This window comes from Hesperophylax consimilis, chromosome 9 (assembly GCF_061612785.1).
Source record: "Hesperophylax consimilis isolate HC1 chromosome 9, BYU_Hcon_1.0, whole genome shotgun sequence".
NCBI classification, from domain to species: Eukaryota; Metazoa; Arthropoda; class Insecta; order Trichoptera; family Limnephilidae; genus Hesperophylax; species Hesperophylax consimilis.
The window spans coordinates 5,529,336-5,541,891 of NC_142844.1; the positions used below are offsets into that span (position 1 = coordinate 5,529,336).

Consider the following 12,556-nt stretch of genomic DNA (forward strand, 5'->3'; position numbering starts at 1 on the left):
AACCTTCGTGAGGTGGATAGTAGGCCTGGCGGCTAGTGGACGTTGAAAGCCTCACCAGAACAAACCTATTTGAAACATGCACGCGTTTAGCATCATGATAAGGGACGCAATGAAAATTCCCCTTTTACAGTCAGTAAAGTAGTCCGTTGGAGGAAGCGGGGCGGGGTGATTTGGGATATTCCAACAGGTGCATTATCTCTCCCTCTGACGTGAGCGGTCCGGAGGTGTCAAGGCGACTATAAGAAGAAGTTAGACCAGACCTCGGGGAAAGCCAGACACGTATTGGTTCTTGGGGTTTTGCATTTGGAAGAATAGCGACCATTTCATTTGGGGCAGTGAGGTGCCGACCCAGTTTGCAAAAAAAAACCTTTTTTTTCTCGTCATTTAATCCGTTCCCATCTCCTTTTCTCTCGTTTCCACTTCCATCCGCAACACCCAAAGTTTACTAACCACAGCTAAATCCATTTATCTAGTTTCAGTACATCGTTACAGAGGCCGACGAGAGAGTCCCAGTACTTATGCGGAAACAACACACTATTCAACGAAGGGTTTAATAGCCCGTACACAAGAGGGGGGGGGGGGGGGTACGGTTCTATGTCACAATCTAGAATTTATAAACACGGGGACATTAGGTAAGGGCGGGGATACAAGGAAATTCTAAAGATATGATATAAGCTGTTAGGTCGATTAGTAATAGGGTCCAGTATTCGAAAGTTAGGTGAGACACGTACTCGTTCCTTGTAGAACTCGCTGAGGGTCGATGGACGTTTTCCCCACGCTTTGGCTAAAAAGAACCGGGAGTTACCACAGAAAGGAGACATTAAATACCTACCACCCCATAGCGGGGGGGCTTCGAATTAACAAATCACACAACGTGAAGTTAAGGGATTTATTGTAGATCAACCCCAAAGCGTAGGCCTTATTTTACTGTGTGCGATACCACAGGGGCGGGGAATATTCAGAGTTAGCTAGGCCCAGCACGATATCGTTTTGCAAAAGCGAAACTGAACGCTGGAGAGAAGGAGGTATAAAAACCTCATTCAAGCGAGTTAGGAACAATTAGGAGGTCGAGTCAACACATTTGGTGCCTTGAGAACCAGGAGCCGAGAGTTTTACAAGTTGGGGTGGCTTCATTGACCTTATAAGCGATAGAGGTACGAGTATGGTGTCTCAAGAAAAAAAAACATGTCAGGAGCGAATAGAAAAAAAATAGGTCGAAACGAATGTGGGTCAGTTGTAAAATAGTCTAGACAGGTGAACAAAAATTAAGCTGGACGCACTGTTAGACTCTAGTGTCATTTGTGATTTAATTACTTACGATGGAGACGGCGAGGCGCCGGACAATAGTGGAAAAAAAAAAGGTTACCTACTCTTACGTATCTACAGCCGGTGGTAGATTTATCGCTCTGAACACGGCAGGGATGTCGGTCGGCTGTTTGTTGGGACTCGTGTGGCGCCGTTTTGGGTAAAGTCGCCTCAGGCGCGCCGTACAAATGAATAAAGAGAATTAATACACAATACGGTAGTTAGTAATGAATAATATAAATTGAGTACTTTCACGAGACTAATAATAAAAGGGAAAGGTTACACAGTTAAATGGAAAAAAAAAACGTAAGCTGATGTTAATCAACATTTCATGAGAAAAAAAAAGAGAAAATAAATAAATAGACAAGTTAATTACGGAATCTTTATTTGAGTGGAGGTTTGTATTAGTTGATATTGCGAAATGTACGCCAACCTTCGATAAGGAAAAAATATACAAATCAGTTAAATGATCATAATTTGAGAAGGGCTCGCATTTAGATGGTGAAACGTAAAGCATCTGACTAGTATTTTGTAGACCGCTTGAAAAAAAAAATAATATGAAATGAATATTATTCAAACATTTTAAATGCCTTACGAAAGTGGGTAAAAACCGTACTAATATCGGTTTGTCGTTTCGAAGAGACCTATCGATGGTCACTTGAAAATTATTGCAAGCTAAAAGGAACTAATAGACCTTTTCATGATTTACAACGGTCGGGTCATAAATCTTAGAAAGAAAAAAATATCCACCGAGCATTTGCGAGACGATTTGTAGTACATAAAAACGGTTTGTTATCTTTGGATAGCGTGATATTAAGGGGAAACCTAACCGGTGGACATTTTGAAGGAAACAGCTTCGAAAATACAAGCTTTCATACAAAAGGGATCCGTCTATCCTCTTAATATAGAGTTAAACTTTGCGATGGATGGTGATAGCAGATAACAGACATTGTATGCGCTTTTGTACGACGTAGGTTGGGGTCTTTGAGTGCCGTTAAATTCGTTGAACGAAGTTTGGAAACGTTATGCGTGCAGATTTCGGTAGTCTTGGAATGTGTATATTACAAAATGGTCGGTAGATAACGGGTTTTTGATACCTAGCAAGCAAAATAAAAAGGGAGAAAGTGTGAGAGAGGGAAGATAATAATTATTTTGTTGTGTTTTCGTAAAGGTTTAAACTAAACGTAGTGAGTACGAGCAAGGACACAATACGTTTGCGTACCACGACGAGTTCATTGAACCTACAGTGAACATTACCGGTGATTACTATCAAAATACTTAAGTTCGTTACGTAACGGATGTTTTCGGTGAAATAAATGCAGTGTTCTTGTGAAGTGAATAGTTACAACCATTGGATATAATCTAACTTAATATTTGAATAAAGTGAAAACAGTGATATTATGAGAAAACTACAGCGTGAAATAGTGACTAAATTCTGTGAATAAGAATAAATAAATCCATTTCAATTAGTTCAACAAGTAAACAAAACACGTTCAGTACAATACGAATATTAAAACAAAAGATAGGTAGTCTCGCAAAGCTACTACTTGGATGACTTAGTCATATATTCGTGCGGAAATTTCGATGAACATCTAGGACACGTAAGTGCAGTTTTAGGGAGGTTGCGTGTCCAATTCAATAAACCAGATTTAATCCAATTCAAGTGTTGTCAATGCTTATTGATAACCAGCCGCACATACAGATTATTATTTATTAAAGGAAATGAATGAAGTCACGCGAGGAAAAAAAAAAAAAACAGAAAAAAAAACCACATGCAAAATAGCTACGCGTTTTAAATAGATTCAAGTTGCGTGCATATAAAAGTGGAAAAAAAAAACATACAACCAAAACTTCAGTCAGGTACCCATAGAACTTTGCTTCGACCCTTTGGGGGTGCAACAAAAACTTAGCCATAAATGTGTAGTTAAGAGGAAACACGTTTACTGACGAAGCGCCTAGAATAAAAGGCAAAGTTACGAGTTTTGTGACAAATGAAACCGTGTTTCGTCTTAATGAAATCACGAGTGGTAGGAGGCGGCAGATTTATGAATGGCATTGTGCCTTACGTTTTGTTTAAAGGCATTTGAGTTAAGACACGTACAGGGGCGAACTTCGTGAGAAGCAGATAAGCCAAAAATTAACGGAAGATTGGAAAGAAAAAAAAAAGGGAAAGACCCATTCTAGAATTTATTTTGCATTTAGGGAAAATAGGAACATCTCCTCTTAGGGAGGTAAGGGGTACGCAACCTTTGGAGTACGAAAAAAAAAAATTTGAAAAGGAAGAAAAATGAGTCATCTAAAACTATTGTTAGTAATGATTTCACCAACTAAACACCAAAACGTGTCTATCCGCTGTAATCCTTACTAAAGGGAGGCTGTAATGGACCTGTTTGGGGTAAAGGAACGTAAAGAATTTTTTTTTTTTCATAAATTAAAATACGTTCAGAGAATAGGGAGAAACGAACAGACTATGGACATCTCTGGGACATACTAGAAGCTTTATTATAGAAACCTACGTCGGTAATAGGTGTTAACCACGTAATAATTGAAAAGAGGCGTGATGGAGCTCAACGAATCAGATCATTCCCAAAATCAATTAAATAATTTTTCGCCAATCACGGAGACTAAGGGCGGTCTAAAGACACGAAACACTCTAGGTTGATTTACTGTTGAGCTAACCTTGGGATCCGGTCTCACGATGCGTGTAAGGGCACTTGGAGAACGACGATAAATTTGCATTCTAAGGTAGAAACGAAGCGATACCCAACCAGCGATAACGAAACAGGGGGGTGACGGTTTGGCGAAAGAAGATGGTTTTTTAGAATGTTTCGGTCCAGAAGACATATTACGAGGTGATCCTCATAGAGAGAATTGTTTACGATCGCTGAGGTTCTGAGTGCTATTTCAAGTGTTGACAATGGACACGAATTTTAACTTAAGATGGGATGTTTGGCCGAAATTGCCTAATTATATTAACACGGGGGAGATGCAAGTTGGGTAATTAAGAAAAGACATAAAAGTTAATGGGTCACGAAGTCTTTGATTAACGATCAAAATTTTACGACCTTTTTTTGCGCGTAAACAAAGTTACGAGGATAATATATTGAAATTCCTGGATGGAGCGAGAAAGGGGTATATGGGTTGGGCTAAAACTAGACGCAAAAAAACTGTAAAAACAGGGATGTACTGGGCGTAGATCACCGAAAAGGAAGGACCAGGAATCGAAAAGAAACCCGAAAGGTAGTTTAGCTCATGATGGAAGAGGTGTCACCGACTCGGGTAGTGGACAGCGATGGGTTACGAAAAATTACCAGAAGATATGCGGCGGATATCACGAAAAGAGTCAAAACAGGTAGGCGAAATTACAAAAAACGTGTCGAATCAAATTTTGGAACGAATGCCTACGTATGTCATCACCGAGAGGAAGGTATATGTGTCCTGGGATCACCCACGGATCGTGTAGACACCAATCAAATGCTAGAAGGCAGCACACAAGGAAGGATACTGGATTGCGCAAGCGCTGGACATAATAGGTGAAAAGCTTCCGTTAGTTGGGATAATTTATCGATTATATTATCGATATCAATAGCGAATTTCTCGGAAAGATTTCGAAAACAACGATATAGAAATGAGCTACACCTAGTCTATAGGCCGGAAATCAACCAATATTACGGACACAACACGTGTACGAGAAAAAATAATCAAATAATTTTACGCAATAATCTACATCGCCGTATATCATTTACGAGAGGGCGCTCGGAAGTCAGGCCACCGAGTACGCGCCTGTACCCGTCTCGGCAGGGGGGTAGGTGTCTACCTCAACTCGGCAGGCGGGGGCCAAAAATCCTGAAACGGGGTTATGCAATTCTAAACTTAACGGGAAGTGAAACCTTGAATTCATAAAGGCGAAAGTCGCACAAATTTTAAGTCGATTTATTCGAAAGAACATTATTAAATAGCGTTGTTTGGAGGAAATCAGGGCTTTTTTCGTTCTAACTTGGTTGGAGTCGGGCTTCGAGAACTTAACGTCGCGACAGTTTGGTGTGCTATCTTTAAACTAAACTGATAGAGTTTTAAATATAGTGAAGTTGTGGTTTTAATATTAATTGAAATAATTGAAGTGTTTTAAATTTAATTAGATTCAACCAAAAAAAAAGGGTAGACTCATAATTAGACAATACTAAATTCACGGGTTGGAGTCTCTTGGTTTGGACTAATTTAGAACGATGAAACTCAACTGCAGTAACGTTTAATAATAACGCGTGTGCCATTAGAGGAGAAAAAAAATAGAGAACCATAATAATTATCAAATGACCTGACAAAAACGGCTAAGACAAAGTTCTAAATTTATTGTGAAATTGAAGAGACAGTGTTTTCCTTGCGAGCACGGGAAGGATTTTAACGGTTTACACGATATAAGAATTTAGTGAAAAAATCGAAGTGAACGTGGCAAATAATATATGAAAGGTTCTAGGGAGGGGGAGGGGGTTTTGGGTAGATCTCGGCAAATACTTACTTAGATACTCTAAAATAGTCGATAGGGAGAGATATCTAGACTAGGTACAGTGGAGGCCAACAAATACCTATGCATGTCAACTATCAACTTACGGTTAGGGAGGAAGAGATATTCTATTGAAAGAAATGATCCGCTTAAACATTCCGAAATCTAGTATTCGGTAATTTATGTGCTATCTACGGGGCGGCGTATGGAAGTAGGGATTTTAGCTAGAAAAATTAGATTCAATATGGTTATAGTTCCTACTGGCGAGTAGACGGGTGACATAGATAATCGATTTCGAATTTAATACGAACCCTTAACGGCTTAGGGGCTTCTACATCCTACCTACAGCCCCTGGACGTGGATTAATGTACATGTCGTCGATATCCCGACTGGACTGGTAATATAACGATTTTGGGTGAGTGATCTTGCATGAATATATATTTCCAGAACGTTAAAATTGCGACGAAGATGGGGCTGCAACTGATAAAATAGTATCACATTTAGAACTGTTTGCTTGCTTCTAACAGCTGTGTTTAGCACGAGGCCAATGACCTACTTATTTGTAAGCAGTTAGTGGCGACACACGACCCAAAAGGAAGGAAAGGGACCCCATAAATCACTCGACGTCCGTGCCTGACGACAAAAGTCGTACATTCTACCGAGTTGGCAGCCGCGCAGAGGCACCTCAAATCAACATGGAAGCGACTAGCTGCAACCAACTCATGCTCAAAACAAATAAAAAAATCAAATTAATAATATTTGTATAACCTTATATGTTCACTAACAAATTCCCGAATACCTTTGGCCTCGGCTTAGAACTCACCGTTGGAGTATGTTGTTCGTAAGCTGTCTTGAGAAAGCACACAACTTCCTCAGCTCAGAAGTTTTTCTACTTTCCTCATCACGCGATTTCGGGGCGTCAACGTTGTATGGAGAATCACGAAGAGTTCGGAAGGTCATCCCTTTTCGCGGGACCGGGTCGGATGAGAGGACACGAGAGGCAGTATGAAAATTAATGTCAAGTTGGAATGTTTGGGCCTTGGTTCGCTGCGAAGGCGTTTAATTGAACGGGCTCCAAGTCTTTCAAAATCGCGTGGAGGGGACGTCGGCGTGATGAACGAGGGTTCAAAATCGGAGGACGAACACATACTAAAGCGGGGTTTACCCGGAGGTTGATGCAACTCGACTGGAAAACCCTCGAGATCCTTTGCAGCAACCTTCGTGAGGTGGATAGTAGGCCTGGCGGCTAGTGGACGTTGAAAGCCTCACCAGAACAAACCTATTTGAAACATGCACGCGTTTAGCATCATGATAAGGGACGCAATGAAAATTCCCCTTTTACAGTCAGTAAAGTAGTCCGTTGGAGGAAGCGGGGCGGGGTGATTTGGGATATTCCAACAGGTGCATTATCTCTCCCTCTGACGTGAGCGGTCCGGAGGTGTCAAGGCGACTATAAGAAGAAGTTAGACCAGACCTCGGGGAAAGCCAGACACGTATTGGTTCTTGGGGTTTTGCATTTGGAAGAATAGCGACCATTTCATTTGGGGCAGTGAGGTGCCGACCCAGTTTGCAAAAAAAAACCTTTTTTTTCTCGTCATTTAATCCGTTCCCATCTCCTTTTCTCTCGTTTCCACTTCCATCCGCAACACCCAAAGTTTACTAACCACAGCTAAATCCATTTATCTAGTTTCAGTACATCGTTACAGAGGCCGACGAGAGAGTCCCAGTACTTATGCGGAAACAACACACTATTCAACGAAGGGTTTAATAGCCCGTACACAAGAGGGGGGGGGGGGGGTACGGTTCTATGTCACAATCTAGAATTTATAAACACGGGGACATTAGGTAAGGGCGGGGATACAAGGAAATTCTAAAGATATGATATAAGCTGTTAGGTCGATTAGTAATAGGGTCCAGTATTCGAAAGTTAGGTGAGACACGTACTCGTTCCTTGTAGAACTCGCTGAGGGTCGATGGACGTTTTCCCCACGCTTTGGCTAAAAAGAACCGGGAGTTACCACAGAAAGGAGACATTAAATACCTACCACCCCATAGCGGGGGGGCTTCGAATTAACAAATCACACAACGTGAAGTTAAGGGATTTATTGTAGATCAACCCCAAAGCGTAGGCCTTATTTTACTGTGTGCGATACCACAGGGGCGGGGAATATTCAGAGTTAGCTAGGCCCAGCACGATATCGTTTTGCAAAAGCGAAACTGAACGCTGGAGAGAAGGAGGTATAAAAACCTCATTCAAGCGAGTTAGGAACAATTAGGAGGTCGAGTCAACACACATTGAAAGTACATACTATAATCACTTAATAAAAAAATAAAGTTATTAAAACTCTCAGATACAAAATTGTAAATTGTAGTGTAAGACAGCCATGATTTAATTAATCGTATTGAATTTCATATACCCATAAGAGCTATTCGTTCTAAAACCCTGTTTAATTGTAACAATTCCACGACTGAGCATTTCAAACACTCGCTTGTACCTAGATTACATGAAATTAGTAATTAGTTAGGTACGAAGATGTAGCGGATCTGTTTAACTGCACAGAAACTACGTACAAGAAGGCTATACTATCAAGGCTAGTCTACTAATAATTGTTGATAATATTTTGTTTGTACTTGTATCTCCTTCTAAAGCTTGTATTTATTTTATAATTTCGGTCGTCATTTTATGATCAAATGCCACAATAACTTGTTATTCTGTGGCAAGTAATTATTGGATATGGTTTATTTATGCCGTTAATATAAAAAACGCAAATTATTTTTATCGAGAGGCATGCAGAAAATGGATTTTGAGGTTCTTAGATTGGGTTATTTAAATAATTTACGAGAATTTAAATTAAAACAGAACCCTGAGAAAAAACGACACTACAGAGTAACTGACGGCACTTTATCTTTTGACACGGTAAACTTTGAGTTTTGTTGTATAAAAATAGGTGCTTCTTTTTCCATCTCCCACGATATAAATAGTCTTCTCTCGTAGTAATGAAGCTGAAACCAACTTTTTGCATATTACATAATGCGCAATGCATCTTTATCGAAATAAAATTTTTATCACATGGATAAAAAATGAGTATTGCTTATTAGTAAAGGATCTCTTCAAATTATTGGTTTCGATTAAAAACGGGATTGCAGTAATTTTGAATGAATCAACAGGTGTCTTAATGAACTTTTAATAAATTACGAATATATTATCACGATATCAGAACACGTGTTCACTGAAATCCGAATATTTTCGCATTTTGTCAATTTTCGTTTATCAGGAAACCTGTTCATTAATTCGTAATTCCTTCAATAAATTTTTTTGGCCTCCGTGGTAGGGGGGTTAGACTATTGACTAGTAAACTGGAGGTCGCAGATTCAAATTCCGGCGTGTACGATTATACCACCCCAGCCAGGAGCACGCCCATCCCGGTGCGACTGGCACACCAGGTGGCACTGATTTGTTAATACTTGGAACATGTGCTCTGAGGATAGAAAGAAGGTTTAAGTTTAATCGACTGGTATACAAGCAACTCTTTCTCTATGTCTTCCCTTGCTTGCCTCTTCTCAGCTCTTCTTAGATCTTCTTGTCTATTGTTGGCTCTTCTTCGTTATTTTTCGTTTTTTTTTTTAAATTTTTTATGCCTTTGTTCTTCTTGCGTCTTTTTACATTTCGTTGCCTCTTTTTGGCCTTTCCTCGTTTTTCTCGTATCTTTTTGCTCCTTCCAGTTTATGTTGTCTCTTCTTGGCTCGCCTTTTGATCTTCTTACATATTTTTGCATTTTCTCGCCCCTTTGCTCGTTTCTTCTCACCCTGTAAAATTCTTACGTCTTATAGCCCCTTCTTGTCTCTTTGGGATATTAATAAATTGAAAAGATTCTTAATACATTATCAATACTAAAACTATTTTTTCACAATTGTTTTTAAAAATAAAAACAACTTACATTCTTGCCTGAACAGATTATGCAATAATTACTAATAGCGTATTATCCAAGGATGATATTTTCAGTTGTGAACTTACCAAATACAAGATGTCCATAAAATAATATTTCTCTGATGGTTTGTGAATAATGTTTGTCTCTATTGTTTATATCTCTATTATGATTTGATTTATACCTACAACCTCTCTCCATGGCTATAAATGTATTGTTTTGTTGATTTTTCGTTTTATATAATCTTTTGTTTTGTATAAATTTTTTAATTCATATTCCTTTCTCAAAAATTTTATTTACTTATTCCATATTATGCTGTCTCAGTAGAGGTAAAGTCACTAGGAGGAAATTCATAATTGGTTTTATTTTAGCTATATAATACTTATATACAAACTGATTAAATGTAAACTGTCGATTTCCCGAAAATAAATAAATAATGATGTTTGCACTCGTTTTCATTCTTGATGATTTAAAAAAAATGATTTACCTCCATGAAGGTTTGACTATGCTCATCTGTGTTCTTTCCATAGACAGCCAGGAGTCTCTGTGCGTGGAATGGCGCCCAACAGAGGAAGAAAGATACTGCCACTGCAACTGAAAAAGACAAAAAATGTCACAATTATTTGATAAAACGAATTCGTACCGCTGAAAGAAAAAATGTTCTTAGGTATGTCCGAGAGATTATGAATATGACATTTTAAGACGCCAGATAGCTTAGTATACTTTTGTTCATCGAGAAAAATTAGTATTGCAATTTTTTAAAGAATCTCTTCAAATTATTGGTAATCCAGTTTAAAACGTGATTGAAGGCCGTTTCCTAATAATATCGGAACTTGTATTCATGCACTTGCGTTGGTCTTTATAATTTATATTGACAAAATGCGAAAATTTATTTTTATGAACACATGTTCCGAAATCGTGATAATGCATTGGTATTTTACTAAAAGTTTATCAGACAGCACATCAATTCACACGTTAAAGGCCTGCAATCCCGTTTTTAACTGGATAATTTGAAGAGGTTCTATGTAGTTTTCTATTTCATTGTTTCAATCATTTTATCACTGAAATATTTCAACATTTCTTATCTTTAAAGATCAAGGAGCGTTTTTCAAACAAAAAACCTACCTATTTATATAGAGGAAGATATAATTCGCTTACAGAATACTTTGCAATATTTGCAAATCCCGATGACACAATATTTATTATGTCTTAGTGATAAAAGATATGTTTAAAATAATAATTGTTAAAACCATTTTAAAAATCTCTTTTAAATTACGATAGCACCTCTCTCTTTTCTAACATTTTAATATTGATATTTCGGCTCCGGTGAACAATGAATATTAACACATTTTTTTAAAATACGAGTACAATAAAGGGAAACACAGTTACAACCATTTTTAATCGAGTAAAAAGAAATTTCTGTCAGTTAAATACAGTGTATGATATTTCACTTAGGCTAATTGTGTGGGTGAATTTGCACCAGAAGGTACGCATTCGAAAGGTAAATTTATCCCAATTCTGTTGAAGTTATCAAAAAGGGTTTTAATGGAATGTTACTTTTGAAAAGCTGATTTCCTAAGGGAAAAATATATTCCTCAACACAAAAGCAAAATATAACACTAGATATTTCAAATATTAACATAATACTGACTCTACTGTACTGAACGTTGTGAAAGTTGTTCGAAATTTCTAAAGGGGAAAAACTATGCAAAAGATAAAATTTCTGATAAATATATATATTTAGTTATTTTAACCAAATATAATTTTTCATTTTAAAAATATACTTTATTATTCAATTTGTATTGGAATTACTTTTCTTTTAATAATTTTTGAAGGTTATACCCATCAATGAAATATAGAATTAAATAAAAAGATAATACAAATAAATCTAAGCGAAACATAAAACAAAACAAGACGCAGTAAAATAGAGACCGTTATTTTATGTTTTGTCTTGTTCTGTTTCATTTTTCATTTAGCATTATTAGTATTCAATTATTATTCTCCAATTATTTATTACATTGATTGGAATAATCTTTAAATGTTTTAAAAAGAAAAGTTGATACACTAAAAACTGGATATTCATTTAGACTTTTAGAAAAAGTATAAATGAATGAATGACGTATCCCATATAAATAAAAATCGGATATTTTTATCCGTGACACTATCTAAGTAACAAAAGAACTTTGGATTTATTCAAAAAGATGCCAAAATATTGCAAGATAATATTCTTATTTTGGAATTTTAAATATGAGGTCGACAAAAATGACGTATAATAATTAGATCCCGATGGTCGAGTAGTTAAAGGCGATGTCTCGGCAAGACGAAAATTTCTTTAATTCCTAGTTGACACCGTTCATTTTTATGTGTCTTGTTCTGTTTCGTTTAAATTAATTGGCATTATCATCTCCTTCGATGATAATTACATATTTACTATCCTACGTTATTTAAAATAAATCAGGAAAACTCTCAGTGTCGTTGAATGATTATGACTCAATCAATTACCCACTGGAAATAACAACGTAAATAATATGCTTCAAAGCTTATAGGCAAGCAATTCAAAGGGACACCTTTGAAGGGAATGTAATTAGTTATCATTAAAACCTGACATTCGATAATATATTTTAAAAATTAGTAAAAACGTTCTAGAATGATATAATGAACACATTTTTTAACAGACTACGGGAAGTTTGTCTATAAATGTTTTAACACTGTTTGACAACGCCTTCTCGAGGTGAAATAGCTGCAACACTTTGCAGATTAATATTTAATTCCCAAAATAAATAATGTTTATTTTCAACCAATTGAGAAAGTAGCGTTCTGCAAA

General features: G+C 37.2%; 1 protein-coding gene across 1 annotated transcript in view; it reads right to left on the bottom strand.

The window, feature by feature from the left end:
* Positions 1–12,556, bottom strand: part of LOC149420840 (pyrokinin-1 receptor-like) — a 144,271-nt gene that overhangs the window by 40,049 nt on the left and 91,666 nt on the right. Inside the window, exon 2 of the mRNA XM_089635130.1 lies at positions 10,220–10,326. Within this exon, the coding sequence (XP_089491256.1) occupies positions 10,220–10,326 (107 nt within the window). The remainder of the gene's footprint in view (positions 1–10,219; positions 10,327–12,556) is intronic.